At 41.8% G+C, this 23,965-nt stretch overlaps 1 protein-coding gene across 8 annotated transcripts in view; it reads left to right on the top strand.

The window, feature by feature from the left end:
- WASHC2C (WASH complex subunit 2C) overlaps positions 1–23,965 on the top strand; it is a 143,788-nt gene that overhangs the window by 106,063 nt on the left and 13,760 nt on the right. For 2 of the 8 annotated variants that reach the window (XM_072039550.1, XM_072039546.1), the window contains exons 11-23: positions 11,638–11,706; positions 12,064–12,176; positions 13,884–13,956; positions 14,736–14,792; positions 16,683–16,844; positions 17,250–17,383; positions 18,001–18,021; positions 18,832–18,924; positions 19,436–19,540; positions 20,733–20,849; positions 21,687–21,853; positions 22,280–22,391; positions 23,340–23,524. In XM_072039550.1, the coding sequence (XP_071895651.1) occupies positions 11,638–11,706; positions 12,064–12,176; positions 13,884–13,956; positions 14,736–14,792; positions 16,683–16,844; positions 17,250–17,383; positions 18,001–18,021; positions 18,832–18,924; positions 19,436–19,540; positions 20,733–20,849; positions 21,687–21,853; positions 22,280–22,391; positions 23,340–23,524 (1,408 nt within the window). The remainder of the gene's footprint in view (positions 1–11,637; positions 11,707–12,063; positions 12,177–13,883; positions 13,957–14,735; positions 14,793–16,682; positions 16,845–17,249; positions 17,384–18,000; positions 18,022–18,831; positions 18,925–19,435; positions 19,541–20,732; positions 20,850–21,686; positions 21,854–22,279; positions 22,392–23,339; positions 23,525–23,965) is intronic. The other 6 variants (XM_072039552.1, XM_038180915.2, XM_038180911.2 and 3 more) reach the window with 5 other exon arrangements.

Here is a 23,965-nt window from a genome sequence, read left to right as displayed (position 1 = left end):
GTCTCCTTTTGGTCTCTATGGTCTTTTTTGGCCTCTATGGTCTCTGTGGTCTTTCTACTCTGTGATCTCTATGGTATTTTTATGGTCTCCATGGTCTCCATAGTCTCTATAGTCTCTATAGTCTCTGTGGTCTCTTGGTGTCTCTAGTCTCTGTGGTCTTTGGTCTCTATGGTCTCTGCATTCTGTACAGGCTTTTGGTCTCTATGGCCTTTTTTTGGTCTCTGTGGTCTCTGTAGTCTCTTTTTGGTCTCTATGGTCTTTATAGTTGTTTTTTGGTTTCTATGGTCTCTACAGGCTTTTGGTCTCTATGGTCTCTACAGTCTGTACAGGCTTTTGGTCTCCTTTTGGTCTCTATGGTCGTTTTTGGCCTCTATGGTCTCTGTGGTCTTTCTACTCTGTGATCTCTATGGTATTTTGATGGTCTCCATGGTCTCCATAGTCTCTATAGTCTCTATAGTCTCTGTGGTCTCTTGGTGTCTCTAGTCTCTGTGGTCTTTGGTCTCTATGGTCTCTACAGTCTGTACAGGCTTTTGGTCTCCTTTTGGTCTCTATGGTCTTTTTTCGCCTCTATGGTCTCTGTGGTCTTTCTACTCTACGATCTCTATGGTATTTTTATGGTCTCCATAGTCTCCATAGTCTCTATAGTCTCCATAGTCTCTATAGTCTCTGTGGTCTCTTGGTGTCTCTAGTCTCTGTGGTCTTTGGTCTCTATGGTCTGTACAGTCTGTACAGGCTTTTGGTCTCTATGGCCTTTTTTTGGTCTCTGTGGTCTCTGTAGTCTCTTTTTGGTACTTTGGTCTCTATAGTGGTTTTTTGGTCTGTATGGTCTCTACAGGCTTTTGGTCTCTATGGTCTCTACAGTCTGTACAGGCTTTTGGTCTCCTTTTGGCCTCTATGGTCTTTTTTGGCCTCTATGCTCTTTTTTGGCCTCTATGGTCTCTGTGGTCTTTCTACTCTGTGATCTCTATGGTTATTTTATGGTCTCCATGGTCTCCATAGTCTCTACAGTCTCTGTGGTCTCTTGGTGTCTATAGTCTCTGTGGTCTTTGGTCTCTATAGTCTCTGCAGTATGTACACTCTTTTGGTCTCTATGGCCTTTTTTTGGTCTCTGTGGTCTCTGTAGTCTCTTTTTGGTACTTTGGTCTCTATAGTGGTTTTTTGGTCTGTATGGTCTCTACAGGCTTTCGGTCTCTATGGTCTCTACAGTCTGTACAGGCTTTTGGTCTCCTTTTGGTCTCTATGGTCTTTTTTGGCCTCTATGGCTTCTGTGGTCTTTCTACTCTGTGATCTCTATGGTATTTTTATGGTCTCCATGCTCTCCATAGTCTCTATAGTCTCTGTGGTCTCTTGGTGTCTCTAGTCTCTGTGGTCTTTGGTCTCTATAGTCTCTGCAGTCTGTACAGGCTTTTGGTCTCTATGGCCTTTTTTTCGTCTCTGTGGTCTCTGTAGTCTCTTTTTGGTCTCTGTGGTCTCTATAGTGCTTTTTTGGTCTCTATGGTCTCTACAGGCTTTTGGTCTCTATGGTCTCTACAGTCTGTACAGGCTTTTGGTCTCCTTTTCGTCTCTATGGTCTTTTTTGGCCTCTATGGTCTCTGTGGTCTTTCTACTCTGTGATCTCTATGGTATTTTTATGGTCTCCATGGTCTCCATAGTCTCTATAGTCTCTGTGGTCTTTGGTCTCTATGGTCTCTACAGTCTGTACAGGCTTTTGGTCTCCTTTTGGTCTCTATGGTCTTTTTTGGCCTCTATGGTCTCTGTGGTCTTTCTACTCTGTGATCTCTATGGTATTTTTCTGGTCTCCATAGTCTCTATAGTGTCTGTGGTCTCTTGGTGTCTATAGTCTCTGTGGTCTTTGGTCTCTATAGTCTCTGCAGTCTGTACAGGCTTTTGGTCTCTATGGCCTTTTTTTGGTCTCTGTAGTCTCTTTTTGGTCTCTGTGGTCTCTATAGTGTTTTTTTTGTCTCTATGGTCTCTACACGCTTTTGGTCTCTATGGTCTCTACAGTCTGTACAGGCTTTTGGTCTCCTTTTGGTCTCTATGGTCTTTTTTGGCCTCTATGGTCTCTGTGGTCTTTCTCCTCTGTGATCTCTATGGTATTTTTATGGTCTCCATAGTCTCTATAGTCTCTGTGGTCTTTGGTCTCTATAGTCTCTGCAGTCTGTACACTCTTTTGGTCTCTATGGCCTTTTTTTAGTCTCTGTGGTCTCTGTAGTCTCTTTTTGGTCTCTATGGTCTCTATAGTGGTTTTTTGGTCTCTATGTTGTCTACAGGCTTTTGGTCTCTATGGTCTCTACAGTCTGTACAGGCTTTTGGTCTCCTTTTGGTCTCTATGGTCTTTTTTGGCCTCTATGGTCTCTGTGGTCTTTCTACTCTGTGATCTCTATGGTATTATTATGGTCTCCATAGTCTCTATAGTCTCTATAGTTTCTGTGGTCTCTTGGTGTCTATAGTCTCTGTGGTCTTTGGTCTCTATGGTCTCTACAGTCTGTACAGGCTTTTGGTCTCTATGGTCTTTTTTGGCCTCTATGGTCTCTGTGGTCTTTCTACTCTGTGATCTCTATGATATTTTTATGGTCTCCATGGTCTCCATAGTCTCTATAGTCTCTGTGGTCTTTGGTCTCTATGGTCTCTACAGTCTGTACAGGCTTTTGGTCTCCATGGTCTCCATAGTCTCTATAGTCTCTGTGGTCTTTGGTCTCTATGGTCTCTACAGTCTGTACAGGCTTTTGGTCTCCTTTTGGTCTCTATGGTCTTTTTTCGCCTCTATGGTCTCTGTGGTCTTTCTACTCTGTGATCTCTATGGTATTTTTATGGTCTCCATAGTCTCTATAGTCTCTATAGTCTCTGTGGTCTCTTGGTGTCTCTAGTCTCTGTGGTCTTTGGTCTCTATGGTCTGTACAGTCTGTACAGGCTTTTGGTCTCCTTTTGGTCTCTATGGTCTTTTTTGGCCTCTATGGTCTCTATGGTCTTTCTACTCTGTGATCTCTATGGTATTTTTATGGTCTCCATGGTCTCTATAGTCTCTATAGTCTTTGTGGTCTCTTGGTGTCTCTAGTCTCTGTGGTCTTTGGTCTCTATGGTCTCTACAGTCTGTACAGGCTTTTGGTCTCCTTTTGGTCTCTGTGGTCTTTTTTGGCCTCTATGGTCTCCGTGGTCTTTCTGCTCTGTGATCTCTATGGTATTTTTATGGTCTCCATAGTCTCTATAGTCTCTATAGTCTCTGTGGTCTCTTGGTGTCTCTAGTCTCTGTGGTCTTTGGTCTCTATGGTCTCTACAGTCTGTACAGGCTTTTGGTCTCCTTTTGGTCTCTATGGTCTTTTTTCGCCTCTATGGTCTCTGTGGTCTTTCTACTCTACGATCTCTATGGTATTTTTATGGTCTCCATAGTCTCTATAGTCTCTATAGTCTCTGTGGTCTCTTGGTGTCTCTAGTCTCTGTGGTCTTTGGTCTCTATGGTCTGTACAGTCTGTACAGGCTTTTGGTCTCCTTTTGGTCTCTATGGTCTTTTTTGGCCTCTATGGTCTCTATGGTCTTTCTACTCTGTGATCTCTATGGTTATTTTATGGTCTCCATGGTCTCCATAGTCTCTATAGTCTCTGTGGTCTCTTGGTGTCTCTAGTCTCTGTGGTCTTTGGTCTCTATGGTCTCTACAGTCTGTACAGGCTTTTGGTCTCCTTTTGGTCTCTATGGTCTTTTTTCGCCTCTATGGTCTCTGTGGTCTTTCTACTCTACGATCTCTATGGTATTTTTATGGTCTCCATAGTCTCTATAGTCTCTATAGTCTCTGTGGTCTCTTGGTGTCTCTAGTCTCTGTGGTCTTTGGTCTCTATGGTCTCTACAGTCTGTACAGGCTTTTGGTCTCCTTTTGGTCTCTGTGGTCTTTTTTGGCCTTTATGGTCTCTGTGGTCTTTCTACTCTGTGATCTCTATGGTATTTTTATGGTCTCCATGCTCTCCATAGTCTCTATAGTCTCTATTGTGTCTGTGGTCTCTATAGTCTCTGCAGTCTGTACACTCTTTTGGTCTCTATGGCCTTTTTTTCGTCTCTGTGGTCTCTGTAGTCTCTTTTTGGTCTCTGTGATCTCTATAGTGCTTTTTTGGTCTCTATGGTGTGTACAGGCTTTTGGTCTCTATGGTCTCTACAGTCTGTACAGGCTTTTGGTCTCCTTTTGGTCTCTATGGTCTTTTTTGGCCTCTATGGTCTCTATGGTCTTTCTACTCTGTGATCTCTATGGTATTTTTATGGTCTCCATAGTCTCTATAGTCTCTGTGGTCTCTTGGTGTCTCTAGTCTCTGTGGTCTTTGGTCTCTATGGTCTCTACAGTCTGTACAGGCTTTTGGTCTCCTTTTGGTCTCTATGGTCTTTTTTGGCCTCTATGGTCTCTGTGGTCTTTCTACTCTGTGATCTCTATGGTATTTTTATGGTCTCCATGGTCTCCATAGTCTCTATAGTCTCTATAGTCTCTGTGGTCTCTTGGTGTCTCTAGTCTCTGTGGTCTTTGGTCTCTATGGTCTCTGCATTCTGTACAGGCTTTTGGTCTCTATGGCCTTTTTTTGGTCTCTGTGGTCTCTGTAGTCTCTTTTTGGTCTCTATGGTCTTTATAGTTGTTTTTTGGTTTCTATGGTCTCTACAGGCTTTTGGTCTCTATGGTCTCTACAGTCTGTACAGGCTTTTGGTCTCCTTTTGGTCTCTATGGTCGTTTTTGGCCTCTATGGTCTCTGTGGTCTTTCTACTCTGTGATCTCTATGGTATTTTGATGGTCTCCATGGTCTCCATAGTCTCTATAGTCTCTATAGTCTCTGTGGTCTCTTGGTGTCTCTAGTCTCTGTGGTCTTTGGTCTCTATGGTCTCTACAGTCTGTACAGGCTTTTGGTCTCCTTTTGGTCTCTATGGTCTTTTTTCGCCTCTATGGTCTCTGTGGTCTTTCTACTCTACGATCTCTATGGTATTTTTATGGTCTCCATAGTCTCCATAGTCTCTATAGTCTCTATAGTCTCTATAGTCTCTGTGGTCTCTTGGTGTCTCTAGTCTCTGTGGTCTTTGGTCTCTATGGTCTGTACAGTCTGTACAGGCTTTTGGTCTCTATGGCCTTTTTTTGGTCTCTGTGGTCTCTGTAGTCTCTTTTTGGTACTTTGGTCTCTATAGTGGTTTTTTGGTCTGTATGGTCTCTACAGGCTTTTGGTCTCTATGGTCTCTACAGTCTGTACAGGCTTTTGGTCTCCTTTTGGCCTCTATGGTCTTTTTTGGCCTCTATGCTCTTTTTTGGCCTCTATGGTCTCTGTGGTCTTTCTACTCTGTGATCTCTATGGTTATTTTATGGTCTCCATGGTCTCCATAGTCTCTACAGTCTCTGTGGTCTCTTGGTGTCTATAGTCTCTGTGGTCTTTGGTCTCTATAGTCTCTGCAGTATGTACACTCTTTTGGTCTCTATGGCCTTTTTTTGGTCTCTGTGGTCTCTGTAGTCTCTTTTTGGTACTTTGGTCTCTATAGTGGTTTTTTGGTCTGTATGGTCTCTACAGGCTTTCGGTCTCTATGGTCTCTACAGTCTGTACAGGCTTTTGGTCTCCTTTTGGTCTCTATGGTCTTTTTTGGCCTCTATGGCTTCTGTGGTCTTTCTACTCTACGATCTCTATGGTATTTTTATGGTCTCCATAGTCTCCATAGTCTCTATAGTCTCTATAGTCTCTATAGTCTCTGTTGTCTCTTGGTGTCTCTAGTCTCTGTGGTCTTTGGTCTCTATGGTCTGTACAGTCTGTACAGGCTTTTGGTCTCTATGGCCTTTTTTTGGTCTCTGTGGTCTCTGTAGTCTCTTTTTGGTACTTTGGTCTCTATAGTGGTTTTTTGGTCTGTATGGTCTCTACAGGCTTTTGGTCTCTATGGTCTCTACAGTCTGTACAGGCTTTTGGTCTCCTTTTGGCCTCTATGGTCTTTTTTGGCCTCTATGCTCTTTTTTGGCCTCTATGGTCTCTGTGGTCTTTCTACTCTGTGATCTCTATGGTTATTTTATGGTCTCCATGGTCTCCATAGTCTCTACAGTCTCTGTGGTCTCTTGGTGTCTATAGTCTCTGTGGTCTTTGGTCTCTATAGTCTCTGCAGTATGTACACTCTTTTGGTCTCTATGGCCTTTTTTTGGTCTCTGTGGTCTCTGTAGTCTCTTTTTGGTCTCTATGGTCTCTATAGTGGTTTTTTGGTCTCTGTGGTCTCTGCAGACTTTTGGTTTCTATGGTCTCTACAGGCTTTCGGTCTCTATGGTCTCTACAGTCTGTACAGGCTTTTGGTCTCCTTTTGGTCTCTATGGTCTTTTTTGGCCTCTATGGCTTCTGTGGTCTTTCTACTCTGTGATCTCTATGGTATTTTTATGGTCTCCATGCTCTCCATAGTCTCTATAGTCTCTATAGTCTCTGTGGTCTCTTGGTGTCTCTAGTCTCTGTGGTCTTTGGTCTCTATAGTCTCTGCAGTCTGTACAGGCTTTTGGTCTCTATGGCCTTTTTTTCGTCTCTGTGGTCTCTGTAGTCTCTTTTTGGTCTCTGTGGTCTCTATAGTGGTTTTTTGGTCTCTATGGTGTGTACAGGCTTTTGGTCTCTATGGTCTCTACAGTCTGTACAGGCTTTTGGTCTCCTTTTCGTCTCTGTGGTCTTTTTTGGCCTCTATGGTCTCTGTGGTCTTTCTACTCTGTGATCTCTATGGTATTTTTATGGTCTCCATGGTCTCCATAGTCTCTATAGTCTCTGTGGTCTTTGGTCTCTATGGTCTCTACAGTCTGTACAGGCTTTTGGTCTCCTTTTGGTCTCTATGGTCTTTTTTGGCCTCTATGGTCTCTGTGGTCTTTCTACTCTGTGATCTCTATGGTATTTTTCTGGTCTCCATAGTCTCTATAGTGTCTGTGGTCTCTTGGTGTCTATAGTCTCTGTGGTCTTTGGTCTCTATAGTCTCTGCAGTCTGTACAGGCTTTTGGTCTCTATGGCCTTTTTTTGGTCTCTGTGGTCTCTGTAGTCTCTTTTTGGTCTCTGTGGTCTCTATAGTGTTTTTTTTGTCTCTATGGTCTCTACAGGCTTTTGGTCTCTATGGTCTCTACAGTCTGTACAGGCTTTTGGTCTCCTTTTGGTCTCTATGGTCTCTGTGGTCTTTCTACTCTGTGATCTCTATGGTATTTTTATGGTCTCCATAGTCTCTATAGTCTCTATAGTTTCTGTGGTCTCTTGGTGTCTATAGTCTCTGTGGTCTTTGCTCTCTATGGTCTCTACAGTCTGTACAGGCTTTTGGTCTCCTTTTGGTCTCTATGGTCTTTTTTGGCCTCTATGGTCTCTATGGTCTTTCTACTCTGTGATCTCTATGGTATTTTTATGGTCTCCATAGTCTCTATAGTCTCTATATTCTCTGTGGTCTCTTGGTGTCTCTAGTCTCTGTGGTCTTTGGTCTCTATGGTCTCTACAGTCTGTACAGGCTTTTGGTCTCCTTTTGGTCTCTATGGTCTTTTTTGGCCTCTATGGTCTCTGTGGTCTTTCTACTCTGTGATCTCTATGGTATTTTGATGGTCTCCATGGTCTCCATAGTCTGTATAGTCTCTATAGTCTCTGTGGTCTGTTGGTGTCTTTGGTCTCTATAGTCTCTACAGTCTGTACAGGCTTTTGGTCTCCTTTTGGTCTCTATGGTCTTTTTTGGCCTCTATGGTCTCTGTGGTCTTTCTACTCTGTGATCTCTATGGTATTTTTATGGTCTCCATGCTCTCCATAGTCTCTATAGTCTCTATAGTCTCTGTGGTCTGTTGGTGTCTCTAGTCTCTGTGGTCTTTGGTCTCTATAGTCTCTGCAGTCTGTACAGGCTTTTGGTCTCTATGGCCTTTTTTTGGTCTCTGTGGTCTCTGTTGTCTCTTTTTGGTACTTTGGTCTCTATAGTGTTTTTTTCGTCTGTATGGTCTCTACAGGCTTTTGGTCTCTACGGTCTCTACAGTCTGTACAGGCTTTTGGTCTCCTTTTGGCCTCTATGGTCTTTTTTGGCCTCTATGGTCTTTTTTGGCCTCTATGGTCTCTGTGGTCTTTCTACTCTGTGATCTCTATGGTTATTTTATGGTCTCCATGGTCTCCATAGTCTCTATAGTCTCTGTGGTCTCTTGGTGTCTCTAGTCTCTGTGGTCTTTGGTCTCTATGGTCTCTACAGTCTGTACAGGCTTTTGGTCTCCTTTTGGTCTCTATGGTCTTTTTTGGCCTCTATGGTCTCTGTGGTCTTTCTACTCTGTGATCTCTATGGTATTTTGATGGTCTCCATGGTCTCCATAGTCTGTATAGTCTCTATAGTCTCTGTGGTCTGTTGGTGTCTTTGGTCTCTATGGTCTCTACAGTCTGTACAGGCTTTTGGTCTCCTTTTGGTCTCTATGGTCTTTTTTGGCCTCTATGGTCTCTATGGTCTTTCTACTCTGTGATCTCTATGGTATTTTTATGGTCTTCATGGTCTCCATAGTCTCTATAGTCTCTGTGGTCTCTTGGTGTCTCTAGTCTCTGTGGTCTTTGGTCTCTATAGTCTCTGCAGTCTGTACAGGCTTTTGGTCTCTATGGCCTTTTTTTGGTCTCTGTGGTCTCTGTAGTCTCTTTTTGGTCTCTGTGGTCTCTATAGTGGTTTTTTGGTCTGTATGGTCTCTACAGGCTTTTGGTCTCTATGGTCTCTACAGTCTGTACAGGCTTTTGGTCTCCTTTTGGCCTCTATGGTCTTTTTTGGCCTCTATGGTCTTTTTTGGCCTCTATGGTCTCTGTGGTCTTTCTACTCTGTGATCTCTATGGTATTTTTATGGTCTCCATGGTCTCCATAGTCTCTATAGTCTATATAGTCTCTGTGGTCTTTGGTCTCTATGGTCTCTACAGTCTGTACAGGCTTTTGGTCTCCTTTTGGTCTCTATGGTCTTTTTTGGCCTCTATGGTCTCTGTGGTCTTTCTACTCTGAGATCTCTATGGTATTTTTATGGTCTCCATGGTCTCCATAGTCTCTATAGTCTCTGTGGTCTCTTGGTGTCTCTAGTCTCTGTGGTCTTTGGTCTCTATGGTCTCTACAGTCTGTACAGGCTTTTGGTCTCCTTTTGGTCTCTATGGTCTTTTTTGGCTTCTATGGTCTCTATGGTCTTTCTACTCTGTGATCTCTATGGTATTTTTATGGTCTCCATGCTCTCCATAATCTCTGTAGTCTCTGTGGTCTCTTGGTGTCTATAGTATCTGTGGTCTTTGGTCTCTATGGTCTCTACAGTCTGTACAGGCTTTTGGTCTCCTTTTGGTCTCTATGGTCTTTTTTGGCCTCTATGGTCTCTGTGGTCTTTCTCCTCTGTGATCTCTATGGTATTTTTATGGTCTCCATGGTCTCCATAGTCTCTATAGTCTCTATAGTCTCTGTGGTCTCTTGGTGTCTATAGTCTCTGTGGTCTTTGGTCTCTATAGTCTCTGCAGTCTGTACACTCTTTTGGTCTCTATGGCCTTTTTTTGGTCTCTGTGGTCTCTTTAGTCTCTTTTTGGTCTCTATGGTCTCTATAGTGGTTTTCTGGTCTCTATGGTCTCTGCAGGCTTTTGGTCTCTATGGTCTCTACAGTCTGTACAGGCTTTTGGTCTCCTTTTGGTCTCTATGGTCTTTTTTGGCCTCTATGGTCTCTATGGTCTTTTTTGGCCTCTATGGTCTCTGTGGTCTTTCTACTCTGTGATCTCTATGGTATTTTTATGGTCTCCATGGTCTCCATTGTCTCTATAGTCTCTATAGTCTCTGTGGTCTCTTGGTGTCTATAGTCTCTGTGGTCTTTGGTCTCTATAGTCTCTGCAGTCTGTACAGGCTTTTGGTCTCTGGCCTTTTTTTGGTCTTTGTGGTCTCTGTAGTCTCTTTTTGGTCTCTATCATCTCTATAGAGGTTTTTTGGTCTCTATGGTCTCTACAGGCTTTTGGTCTCTATGGTTTCTACAGGCTTTTCTTCTCTATGGTCTCTACAGGCTTTTGGTCTCTATGGTCTCTGCAGTCTGTACAGGCTTTTGGTCTCCTTTTGGTCTTTATGGTCTTTTTTGGCCTCTATGGCCTCTGTGGTCTTTCTACTCTGTGATCTCTATGGTATTTTTATGGTCTCCATGGTCTCCATAGTCTCTATAGTCTCTGTGGTCTCTTGGTGTCTCTAGTCTCTGTGGTCTTTGGTCTCTATAGTCTCTGCATTCTGTACAGGCTTTTGGTCTCTATGACCTTTTTTTGGTCTCTGTGGTCTCTGTAGTCTCTTTTTGGTCTCTTTGGTCTCTATAGTGTTTTTTTTGTCTCTATGGTGTCTACAGGCTTTTGGTCTCTATGGTCTCTACAGTCTGTACAGGCTTTTGGTCTCTTTTTGGTCTCTATGGTCTTTTTTGGCCTCTATGGCCTCTGTGGTCTCTGTGGTCTTTCTACTCTGTGGTCTCTATGGTATTTTTATGGTCTCCATGGTCTCCATAGTCTCTATAGTCTCTGTGGTCTCTTGGTGTCTATTGTCTCTTTGGTCTTTGGTCTCTATAGTCTCTGCAGTCTGTACACTCTTTTGGTCTCTATGGCCTTTTTTTGGTCTCTGTGGTCTCTGTAGTCTTTTTTTGGTCTCTATGGTCTCTATAGTGTTTTTTTGGTCTCTATGGTCTCTACAGGCTTTTGGTCTCTATGGTCTCTACAGTCTGTACAGGCTTTTGGTCTCCTGTTGGTCTCTATGGTCTTTTTTGGCCTCTATGGTCTCTGTGGTCTTTCTACTCTGTGATCTCTATGGTATTTTTATGGTCTCCATGGTCTCCATAGTCTCTATAGTCTCTGTGGTCTCTTGGTGTCAATAGTCTCTGTGGTCTTTGGTCTCTATAGTCACTAAAGTCTTTTGGTCTCTTTGGACCTTATTTGGCCTCTTTTTTGATCTCTTTTTTTGGTCTCTTCTTTGGTCTTTTTATTTGGCCTCTATTGTCTTTTTTTTGGCCTCTGTGGTGTCTATCGTCTCTTGGTCTCTGTGGTCTCTGTGGTCTCTATAGTCTTTTGTTTTCTATATTCTCTATAGTCTTTTTTTGGTGTATATGGTCTCTACGGTCTCTGTAGTGTTTTCGTGTTTATAGTCTCTACGGTCTTTTGGTCTCTGTGGTCTTTACAGTCTTTTGGTCTCTATATGTAATTGTTCTTACTTGGTTCAAGCAGTCTAGCTAGGATTTTGGATGTTGGAGTACTAAAAGCTATCAGAGTAGCTTCTTACTGAGTTACAGGCAAGTCTTCTGTTTATTGAAATAACCTTGTTGAGTGATGAGAGAGAGGGAATAAAACTTATGGATTTGTAACTGAATCATGGCATGACATATGTCTGGAGCCATTTGAGGTGCTCAAAGGTTCTGTATGCCCTGTGTGGGAGCTGTACCATCTGTAATGCTGCATTGCTCTCTGCCGTCTTGGGTGATGCTAGTCAGTGTGTGGGCAACCATGTTGAACCTATAGCGTCTGCCAGAACGATGCCATTATGATTTTAAGTGTGTATTTTAGAATCTGTACCTTATAGAACTGCTTCAGTGGGTTGATTATACATACGTGAAGACATATAATCCAGCTTGATTATATTACTTTTTTAAGGTTCTTTTTACTATAGGTTGAGCACAGGTTACAAGTAACATTTCATTATTTTGAACTTTTCTTCATAAAGCCCTGTCACCAGAGACTAAAACAAGGAAAATCCCAAAAGAGAAGAAGGAAGCTAGAGTTCCATCAGATGGTAGGATTTCCTCTTGTTTTTCAGTCATTGGCTGGATTGTAAGACACTGCTTTAGAAAATGTGTTATCTGCAGTAGAAACTGGGTGGGATATCAGTGAACATCCTTCAGGGTGAGTGTGTACACAAATCTAGGTTGTGCTGCATGTGCCAAACAGGGCCAGAAATAGGCCTAGTGAGAGTTTCTTAAATGGGGCATTGTGGAGTAACCATGTACAACCTGATCCATCTACAGCACCTTCTCTGTATGTATCATCTTTACAAGAGGGAGGGGCTGGAATTATACTAGTTCTTGTTTTGGCTGTCCCTTTATCCCATTTCCTCAAATTATTCACAGCTCTTGGTTCTTGTGCTTTCTAGATGATGATGATGACATCTTCAAGCCTCCTAAGCTGACAGATGAAGACTTCACACCATTTGGTTCAAGGGGTGGACTCTTCAGTGGTGGGACAGGTCTCTTCGATGATGATGAGGTGAGAATGCAAGAGAGGATAGAAATAGCGATGTGTGTGTGTCTTACAAAAAAAACACAACCTCAGAACCCCATCTCTGGACAGCAGTGAGACGAAGCAACATTTTGTTGCTTGGTAACATTCAGGCATAATAGGACAGTGTTATCTTTCCAGTGGAGAAAGAAAACCACACAAGTAAGATGCTTGTGTTTCTCTTGGCGCAAAGCCCTCTCTTCTGCAGTGGTGCTGATAGAAATTCAAATGTTGTCCTGGCATTACGCTAGAGTGGTTCTGATTCCAGCAGAGTATGCTCAGTACCTCACTTCTGTCTGTGGAGGTAAACCGAACACCATACGGTTTGTTCATCTTAAAACAAAGGATTTATATTAAAATTAATAAGGTTTAAGAATCTTACTGTAAAGCTGTGTAAAATAAATTATTGCAGCTGATACTACTAACACTTCAGCTTTGTCCAAAATGGTAGGTAAATCACTGCATTTGCAGGGTGTTATATTTCTAGTTATAACTAGAGGAACAAAAATTATATTTTCCTTGGAGCCAAGGAGGCTATTGGACTGAATTTGGGAGGAGACCTCATGTACACCTGACTTAAAGCTTACTGTGCCAATCTGCTGGAATATATCCAACATGCACTGGTCAAGGGTGTTGTGTGATGGGAAGAGGATAGTTCTGTGCAATGCTTTCCACTCAGGTGTGGCCATTATTTGGAGGAAAATTACCAAAACAAAACAAAACACAACTAGCAGGCTTTCTTTTTAAGTGGCAGCTAACAGCTTTAAAAAAAAATAAAATCTGGTACTGTTAGCCAGCTTTATGTCAGTGCAAATTCAGATGAAGGTATCGTTAAACTCTATTGCTTACTTATTATCAAGCAGTTTTCCTTATCCTGCTAGATACAGGACAGCCAAGCAGACGTCTCTGAGTGTTGCCTGCCCACATATACATAGTATTTTTCTGTTAGCTGAAAAATCATCTAGGAAGGGTAACATATCTTCATTTACCTTATGCAGTGGAGGAGGCCTTACTGAACCAGAAGGCAGACACAGGTTTCTTCTGGGTTTGGATGTACTAAAAATGGGTTTGTTTCTGTTTAACTGCTGTTCTGTGTGCTGTAAGAGTTTGCTACCCTGGGTTGTGAAGCGAAGGGGAGTGACCTGTGTGTGCTGCTCCTCAAAGACTCTTATGCGAGGGTCTTGCAATGTTCTTGAGCTATAACGTATATATCTGCACCAAATTAGTGTTTTGGAGACTCATTGGCAACAATATAAATCATTCATCTTATGCACATGAAATTCAGGAGTATTTTTATGTGTGTTCTGACCTGAATTCTTCCTTTAAACCTTACTATGTAAGCCTTAATAGGAAAGCTTGGAGGAAATGTAACCAGGACCTAAACAGCTGTAGTTTAATTAGTGTAAGCCCTTGAAGAGGTGCAAATGAAAGTTCATTCTTTCTCTTTGGTAAACAGACTGATAATCAGAGTGAATTGCAGTGTAAATTCAACTTTAGAAAAAGCTACCTTTCTGAATGTCTGTGCTCAGGTTAACTCTTGAGTAGCTGGGTTTAAGTATGTATGTGCAGACATACCATTGGGAAGGGAGTGGTGGTTACCTCTGTCTTGGCTCAGAAGGGGATATTCTGTGTGGAAAAGTTGACATCTGTCTTCTATAACAGACAAATTCACGATTCATTTTTGTCTATTACTAGAGTGATCTTTTTGCTGAGGTACCACAAGGAGAAGAATCAAAACAGCAAGAGGAACAAGTCATGATAAATGAAGGTAAGAACCAACTCTGCAGTCCTGTCTATGCTGGGATTTATCACAGCTAGCGGGTAGTGTGTTGTTCTTTCTGAATTGGGAAGTCTGAAGTAGCAATTGTTGGCAGCTCTCTTCCCCAATCTTGATAGAGAACAGCTATGTTTTCTTCGAATTTTACACATTTGTTCACTGTGATCCTTTACACATAACTGTTCTTTTGGAGCTAAAAATGAGATCTTTGCTGGTATTGGCAGAGCTGCATACAATGGGTTCCTGTTGCTGAAGAGTACTTTGCAGTGTCTGGTGGTGGGTTTGAGTGGGGTCAAGATTGATCCTCACAGCTTGATGAATGCGTAAGTTTCACATTAGCTATATAGCCAGATTCTTCAGGAATCTGATGCATTCTGTACTGCAGTGGCTTTTGTTGAAGCATTGTATTAGTTGAAATTTCATATATGGCTTTGGAGACTAAGACATTTTGGTTTAGGCACATTGTGTTGAAGTAGTTTCAAATATGTGAATGTCAACCCTTGTAAATACTGCTGTGTGTAGATGTGTTCCATATTTGTAAGCTTTGGTTTCATAGGCAAGTTTTAATGGACCATAGAAAGCTAGACTGTTCTTATATGTATCTGCAAAAAGAAAGAGGTTCAAGGAGAATGTCTAAAGACTTCTGTGCCACTGAGCAAAAACTGGAGCTCAGAAGACTTCTCAGATTCCTATTTCTGTGGTAGAGTTCTAAAGGCTTTGACATTGTAAAGCAAGTACATCCATTTGTATTGTACTTCCTATGATTTCAGCATCCTCTACAAAGTCCTTAAAGAAAGTTCCAGCAGGTGCAGTGTCTCTGTTCCCAGGTATGACCTGTTCAATAGCATATTCCTTCATGCACAAAATGCTCTTTTCTTTAAACCATACTGGAGAGCTTTTAAAGAAGAAAGCTGCGAAAATACAGCAACACTGCATTGCTTGATCATGTGCTTAATGACCAATACAGGCGCTTCTACCATGCTAAGCCTAACTTGCAGCATGCTTTGTTTAATCAAGATTCTGTAGGAGCTCTGAAGGTAGGTGTCAATGATGGGAGATAACTTTGGAAGCTGACAGCTGCTGCTATGCTAGCTTACTCTTAAAGATGTGTGTTGCTTTAACTAGTAATATACTGTTTAAATCTGCGGTACACAGTTACACCTTCCCTTTATACTTTGTGAAGGAAATGCATTTTGATATTTCAGACTAGATCATATTCCCTGAGATTATAAATACAGTATTCAAGTTCCTCTTTTTGTGACACAAGTAAATAAAACCACTCATGTTTCTTCCATTTTGATTATGAGGATCTGCATACATGGAGAAGGAGCAAATCTGTAACTTAGAGCTTTCCAAAAACAATCAAACAAACAAACAAAAATAACAAAAAATACAACAACAAACGGCTAAGGTGTGTGTTGCATATACAACTTCAGTCTGAGCCATGAAAAGAAGCAGCATGTCCTCAGTCTTTCTGAATTAACTGAGTTACTGTCTCTGTGCAGGGTCTTTGCCTGAGTTAACTCAGCTTTAATTTTTCCCGTTATTAATAAAGGCCTGGTTTAATACAGCTAAACAACTTTAGCGAACTGAGCCTTCAGCACACATTAGAGTAGGAAATATGCAAATACAGCCTTTTTACTCCAAGATCAAAGGTACATGTCAGCACTGGTCATTCTACATAATTGTAAGACTTGATAGCAAAGCTCAAAACAGCAAATAGCAATTTTCTTTATCCTTTGCTCTTTCTTGGAGGTACCATTGCATAAGCAGTGAATTTGCCATCATTCTAATCAGGTTCTGTTCATTAAGTTCTATGCAGCATTTATTCAAAGTGTTCTGTCGCATCTTTTCAGTACCTTGTAGACAGGCTAAAGTCACCAGCTCATTTGCTCTTCAAAATCACTTCATGAACGCACTCCCAGTGAACAACCCGTTTAGGAACAGAAGAATGTATAATAACTATCTAGACAGGTTCCCTGACTGTATTCCTGTAAATCCTGTGGCATTTTCTAGTTGTGATATTTATTTTTTTAAATGATGAACTGCTGCTGTGATTCTAAATTCATGCAATCAGCAGAGTTCTAACCAGATAGCAGTTCTACTCTTTCTACCAGGCTTTCAATTAGTCTCTTTTCTTCACTGTTTCCAAGTATCTATATATAAGGAGCAAAAAGATGACTTAGAACCAGACTGCTTATTTTACCAGAAAGGCTAAAAGTGTTTGCAGACTATCTGTCTAAAGTATTCAGGAATCTTGGGACCAAACTCAAACAGTGGTAGTGGTATCAGTGATTTTTGCATGACAAGATCTGCTCCTTGGAAGAGCTCAGTCATCTACCTTCCCTCTCCCCAGGTACCTTATCACTTCTATTTGTTCAGCTTACTAGTTTGTTAAATACTATTCTGGTTTGGGAATTCCATGTAGAAAACACAGTGGGACTGATGGGTTTGCTACTTTTAACACAGGAGCTGACTGTTGTTTTAGGGGAGATAAGCAGGTATTAGAAAGAAGTGCTTGCAGTGTGAGAGAGAGGCCATCAGTCTGCAACTTGATTTTACCATGAAATTTCTAGTTAATGCTTTTTGATGAGACATTGTTGCAGGAATGCATCAAAAGTTGCTGTGATGGAAACTATCAGCCTGGCTTCACTTAGGAAGCTTTTCAGTAACTCTGGTAATAATTGTGTGTGTTTTTTCTCCCATCTGACCTGCAGGAGGGAGTGACGTCTTTAGTTCCCCTGTAACTGTGGAAAAAAACAAGAAACCTGCAGCAAGGAGTACAGAGAAATCTACTAAGCAGCCTGGGAAAGTTGTTCTGTTTGATGATGATGACGATGACTTCTTTGGGGGAGCAAGTAAAAAGCCTCCAGATCCAGGTACCTCTGTATGTGTGCGGTGGCAGGTTAAACATTAAGGGTCATCAAAATTCAAACTGATAGGAACCCAATGAGTTCAGTGCTTAGCTCCTGTGCTCAGCACTACTTGTTAGCAGGCTCTAGGCCTTTAGAGGTGCCAAGCTAATGCAAAACACTGCATTCAGGAATTTAGAGGTGCCTGCTGACTCCAGCTCAATGGATGTTGACTGCATTGTCTGTTACTAGTGCTCTCAGGTAAATGATGTTTGATTTTGAGAGCATGCCTAGTTTTTTTCTCTTCAAGATCTCTGGTATTGGTCAGCTTTAAAAAGGGAGCATGGTATCTTTTACAACTGCTCTCTCCTCTTTTTCAGTAGTGGCTATTCTGTTCTATTCATTCCCTTTTTGTTTTGTCTCTTAATGCAGTCAAGTCTACAGCTGACCTATTTGATGATGATGATGAGGGTGACTTGTTCAAAGAAAAACCTGCCATTTCTCCTGGGGCTGCCAGCACAACTAAAGAAATAGAAAGTCACAGGGAGACGGTCACGGCAAAAAAGGTAATGGAATATAAATGGATCATATCCTCAGGGTTTGAGGAAGAAGTTATTACTGCAGCTGAAGTCATCTTTCCATGTAAAATGATATCGAAATGCCATGTTTGTGAAGCAGAACTATGTTCATAGGGTCTTCTGTGACCAAAGTGCTTCAAGTGTCCATAAATGACTTTTGCTTCTCAGATTTTGGGTTTATTTAGGTTGTTTGCAGGGCGGACAATGGTTAGAAGAATATTGTTAAAGCAGAACTGAAGTGAGAGCAAAATGAGAAGTCTCAGTTTAAGAACAAAACAATGACAAAAACAGTTTATGAAGTTCATGGCTGGAAAAAAAGCCAGCCTGACTTAAGAACCTTTGGTGTCATGGTTCTGTGTAGAAACTGTGTTTGCACTTATACAGACCACAGACAGGAACTTTACTGGTAACCTGTTGCTTGTATATATTTTAGAATAGGAGTGTGGGTGTCACAGTTTTACTGAAGCATATACAAAACTTTGAGTGTTCAAAAAGCTACTTTTCAGCTGAAAACTGTAAGTTTTAGAAAGCCTTAAATGCTGTCCTGAGGACACATGTATGGAATTTTAAGACCTTCCTAATTCACACTCTACTTTCCTTTTCAGAGCAGTGTCTTGAGAAAAGCGGTAATGCTCTTTGTTTCTGTAACAAACTGTATGTGTTCATGCTGACTGTCTAAGCAGTACACGAACATAATGAGCTACAGTGACTCTTCTCCCCTCCACACTGAGAAGTATACAGAGCTAGGCGTGTGTGATGCAAATTGCTGTAGGACTCTCTCCATGCAGCCTTATAAAAAGCACTTGAGCACAAGGCCCAAAGCCAGCTTCTGTTTCTGGTGCATTGCAAAAGTATCCATGGTCAGTGGAGCAGGAGCAATGATGGGAGGTCATCCATAGCCATTGCTCAGATCTCATGGCACTTCGCTTTCCTGGGGGAGAGCATGACAACTGATTCAGCAGCACTGTCAGGAAGCAAGGGCTATTTTATCTTCCAGCCTTGTTGACAGTAGTGTTTGGGTCTGGAATCATTCTGACTTTAATGGCAATATAGCTGGTGGCAGGCTTGGGCTGCACACTGCTAATAAGGGAAATGATGGTTGGCAGAAACTGCCCTCTTTCTTTGCTGAATATGGCTTTAAAAAATATTTTTCCCTTTAACGCACAATGTGGCCTGATATGAGTTGCTGCATGCATTCTCTGCTGAGAAGTAAGGTGGTGGGAGAGCAGGCCTATGTCAAGATCTGCTTTTCACCTTTGCATAGTTCTGGCTGAGGAAGAGCTGTTCACATAGCACATGGGACTTGAGCTCTAGGATGGCAAGCTTGTGTCCCTTTGACTGCTGGGATGCCATCCTGTAGAAAGGGACATACAGGGTGCCTGTCCTTACTGACCTTAAATGCGTGCAGATGGAGTTTCTCTTTTTTTGTCTTAAAGAGTCAGCCGTCTTCAGGTGATGACTTCAAGCCTTTATCTGAAGCACCTCAAAGGAAACAGAGGGGCCTCTTCTCTGATGAGGAGGATTCTGAAGTGAGTATCTCTTAAATCACTACAGAAATCCTTGGGATCTGGGTCACGCTAACTTCAGTTCACTGGTATCTAGGGGACTCCTTGTTTACCCATAAGGTTGAGGACATCTGTGCATCTATTCCTGGTCTTTGTGAAAGTTCACTTTTGCTCCAAGGGTGAAATCTGACAGGCTTTGTTCCCCAACACTGGAAACCTGAACTTGTGTGGTACAAACAGGTATAAATTAAAAGTCTGATGGGGGCAGGGGGAGCAGCAAGTCAAGAGCAAGAATCATGAAAGACTGCATGTGTTTACCCTTGTGTCCTGGACTTCCAGCTAGCAATTAATCTGCAAGGCTGAAGGAAATCCCCATGGAGTTTTAGGTCATTGGCATGCCTGAGAAACAGTCTTTCCTGACTTCACAGGAATACTAAACATTTTTTTAAGGAAGAACGTAAATGTCCTTTTTAGAGTTCTTAAGTGTATAGCATGGCTTTACAAAGTGATGTTTCTTTGTGATGTTTTTGTTTAGGACTTGTTTTCATCAAGTAAAACTGTGAAGCCTAAAGCTCCATCTCTCCCCACCAGCAAGTCCATGACAAAAACTCCACTCTCTTTATTTGATGATGATGAAGAGGTAAGTGCCACTTCCTGATCCAGTCTGTGTATGGGAATCCTCCTGACCAGCCTTGCAAATGCAGCAGGAAACAGGTGTTTAAAAATGCTAAATTTGGAGCACCAAATTGGTCATCTTACATTGTGTAACAGTTCTGTGCATGCGGACAGCATCAAGGAGGAGAATTGAGCAAGTACTCTCTTGGGTTCTTAGTATTTTAGTCACTGCATATAGTTTCTGGACCTAAACACTAAGGATACTGCCGCTCTTGTGTGGCTAAGGAGCACTGAGATATAGAGAACTGATAAGAACTTGGAGAAGCTGCTTTATCCTGGCCTGTGGTAGCTAACCACATAGGGACTTCTTGCTTCCTGTTTGTTGTGGCTTTTTTTTTTTTTCTTCTTTCTTTTCAGTATGTAAAAATTGTGGCTGCTAGTGTAGAGACTGAGATGAGAGCACAGTTTGTGCAAGAAGCTTTTCAAATCTGGATTAGTGTGTGTTTTCCTTACCTTTTGTACCCTCTTCTCCCTCACAAACGCTCTCCAGAGAGATTTCAACTCTGGACCTGCAGCCTTCATGGTGACTTAAGGTTACTATATAGTTTTAACATGAGGCAAACAGGAGCCATGTTCAGAGCTGTAAGACCAGGAATGTCTGCAAACTTGAGTTAATGGTCTCCTGTTCTGGAAGGGGCTGCTTCCAACTCACTTCCTTTCTGACTAGGGGCTGTTTGCAGAAGTAACTGGCAGGGTAGTGAAACACTTTCTAATGCAGTTGTCTCTGCCGGGAAGGTTCCACTATGGAACTGATGTTCAGGCTGAATGGGGCAAATCATAACTGAGTGTTATGTAGCAAAGTCAGCATCTGTTTTTGTGTATTCTGATATTTGTATAATAATTGGCGTGCATGTCTTCAGGTGAAAGTTGCAGTTCTTGCTCAGTGGTAGTGGTTCAGCTTGCCCATTGCCTATCCTTGTAAATGGGATTCATTCTCCATACCACTGCATAGATGTAGAAACTGTCTATCAAATGCTGTGTGCACAGAATTCCCTTAACTACAATATACTGTTAACGTGCTTGAGAAAGCCTTCAGAAAGGGTTCATGAAAAAGATGTTTGTCTTTCATATGAGAAGTAGGTGGCAACAGTGTCTTGCATGCTAATGACTTCTCAGTGAGCTTTCCATCATGGCTTTGTTTTTTAATTTCTTTTAAGGATCTCTTTGGTGTGGTACCTGCCAAGAAGCAACAGGAAAAGCCTCTGGAAGAGAAAGCAAAACAGTCAGAGCCACTCAAGAAAGCTTCCAGCTTACTGTTCAGCAGTGATGAAGAGGTAATGAAGAGTGAGATTTGGGTGAAAGGAGTTACTTGGTTTTATTAATGGACAAAGCATAAAACTGTTGAGATAGGAACCACAGCCAGACTCTGATTGTGTTCATGTGCCATGGCTACCTCATTCCTCTGACTTGTTTGCAGCCAAGGAAGCTGATTCTTGGCTCAAATTAACTCTGGATCTGGGTAACAGAAGTTATGTGGAAGAGAGTATCATTATTTTCAATGTAATTTATAGAAAGGTCAATAATAAATGGAGGAGGCTGCTGCCAACAAACCTGACTTTAAAATATTGAAAGAGGAAAAAGTGGGTTTGCTTCCACTTACTGCCTTAATTTCTGTGAGGAAAGTTTAACAGTTCTAGATAGTCAGGGTGTTTGTTTGTTTGTTTGTTTTTTCAAGTGTGGGGATGGGAAAAATGAAACATAAATGACCAGCACTCTTAAGTGGTGTCCTACGACTTAATTGAAAATCAGAGGCACTAATAACTAAAAAATGGTCTGGAAAGCCTCTGAATTTACTCACATGAGTAGTATGACTGCAGTTTGCACTGATCTCACTTCCTGAGAGCAACTCTCAAGAAGTTGAACTAAAGTTGAAGAACTAAATATAATAGCAAAGTATGTGTACACTGTTGTGCTGGCAAATACTATATGCCAAAAGGTGGCTGGGCCCTCTGCAAAGCCTGAACAATGTCAGTAGCTAACACAAAGGCAGGAAAAGAAACTGGTAGAGAGATGCAAGGACTGCCAAGATGTTGACTGTTTCTGTTTGTAGAGAAGATGTGAAAGTGGCTTTGACCAAGACAAAAGAAACTTAAATGTTCCTTATTTTTCAGGAACACTGGAATATCTCCAAGCCTCCTAAACTTCCTCCTTCAGAAGATAACCGAAAAGAGGGACCTACAAAATCAGCTAGCACCATCAGTCAAGCTAAAGCTGTGAAGAAGACGAGCCTCTTTGAGGAAGAAGATGAGGAGGATTTATTTGCAATCACTAAAGAGAGGTGAAAATCCTTTGGGATGAAACGGGAATGCTTTTTCAGAACAATTCAACACTGTCCTCAAAACCTGACAGAGTCAGACATATTGAGTGTTGTCTCCTGTTAGTGTTATTGAGGAGGAAGTGGAGATGCTTGAGTGGGCTGGGCCGGGCTCTTTCACCGCTTTTATGTCTATGATGGATTGCTTTCCTCCCTACCACTGCACTGGGCAATCCATTTTCCTGCCTTTGATACCTTTTGATACTCCCTTCTCTTCACAAGAAAGCTGTGCGGATGAGAGGGGTGGTGGTACAATTGTTGATATGGTGAGGAAACATAGTCCTAGATCTGAGACCAGACCCTGCAAATGAAGTTATACTTAAACAGATGCAGTACATGGGCCCTGAAACTTTTGCATTGATCTTCAACTTTTCTCTTCCTCACCTGCAGCCAAAGAAAGCCACAGAAGGTATCACTGCTGTTTGAAGATGATGCTGTTAATGGAGAGTCACTCTTCAGTTCCCAATCAACACTGCTTCCTTCAGCTTCAAAGGCCACAGTGGTACCTTCTCTTTCTTTTAAAAATAATACAGAACACTTGCACAGTGTTTTCATAGGATATCTTCCTTGATAGATAATGTAAACCCAAACTGTTCTAGACAATAGTAGTTCTAGCAAACTTGGAAGTGGATCAGGGTAGGCTGAATTCATACATGTAAAATTTCTAACATCAGCCTAAAAGATTTCAAAATTGTCTTGATCACCAACCCTACACTTGTTTAATTTATGTTAAATGCGTGTGCGTGTGTTAAGAGCTTTCAGCTGAAAGGTACCGCTAACAGGAACAAATGGCTTACTGCTGACTGCGAAGCTGGGATTTCATCCTTTGTGCCACCTTGGCCCAAGCTGACTGACCCTCTGTGGAGGGCTCTTATGCTATCCTCTGTCTTGTCAGCTTAACCCACAGTGTGCTGTCTGTCTGGTTGTGCTTTGAAATATTAAGTAGGAATTGCAGAAGTTGAATTCAGCTGTATCTGTAGGACTCCCTGAACTTGTGTGCCCCTGCTCCCCAATTTTGCTTTTCTGGTTACCAGGAAAACAGTTGCCATGAACATAATTATAATTAAAGGCCCTGTCTTTTTCAGTTTGGGTTCAGCATAGGCTTGGGAATAGAAAAAAAAACAAAACAAAAAAAACAGGCAAGCCATGGTCTGGCTGCTGGAAGTCTCAGGAACCAGTGCAGTAATTAAACGGGTTTCCCACAGCATCTGCTCTAAGCTTGCAGCTGCTTCCTGGCACTCTTCATTCAGTCTTAAGAGCCTATAGCAATAGAAATCAAAAGTCACAAATCAGAAAGCCCCATGGGAGCAAAGTAAGAGATGTCAAGCATGTTACCAGTGTCCACATAGACCCCTGCGGATAGCACACTGGGAGTCTGCTATCCCACAGCAATAAGTGCTTCCTGTACACCAAGCAATTTTGTGTCAATAACGTTCTCTTAATTTTGCAGGAGAAAGTAAAACCAGCACAAGCACCACCTTTGTTTAGTGACGAAGAAAAGGAGGAAAAGGAAGATCTGCCAGATAAGGCAAAGTCTAACCAAGTAGAAGATACCTTGTGGTCTTTAGAAGAGCCTGGAGCAGTTCCCGTGTCTAGAGGAACAGATGTTGCAGGGCAGCATACAAAGGAAAAAGTAAGCGATTTTCTTACATTAATATGAAGCTTGGCAAAGGTTCAGTTTCAAAGTTCAGTGGCGCTGCTTCAGGACAGAATTAGTTTTCTGGATTGTGTCTGCTATTGCTAAAGAGAGAGTAATTCAATCTTTCTTTAGCAGAATTACTTGATCAAACTGACCAAAAATTGAGTAAATGACTTTTAAATTTGTTTTCCAGCTGGCATGCATGAGAAGTTTCTATTTGGGGTTTGTTTTTTTTCCCCCCTCCATACTGGACAAGGCAATCTTTATTCACATTCATAGAGCTCTCCTTTCCAAAAAGCAGCCTATACTAATGCATAGGCTTTGTAAAGCTCAGTAACTTTATTGTTTGAGCATACTGTTTGGTGAATTATAAATGGTTTTGGTAGCAGTAGAAATCTGTCTCTTGGGATCGTGAGTTTCTCCTGGGTTCCATTGTT

The sequence above is a fragment of the Anas platyrhynchos genome, chromosome 6, assembly GCF_047663525.1.
Source record: "Anas platyrhynchos isolate ZD024472 breed Pekin duck chromosome 6, IASCAAS_PekinDuck_T2T, whole genome shotgun sequence".
Taxonomy (NCBI): Eukaryota; Metazoa; Chordata; class Aves; order Anseriformes; family Anatidae; genus Anas; species Anas platyrhynchos.
The sequence above is the reverse complement of the archived record's forward strand: the minus strand, read 5'-3'. Positions and strand labels throughout refer to the sequence as shown.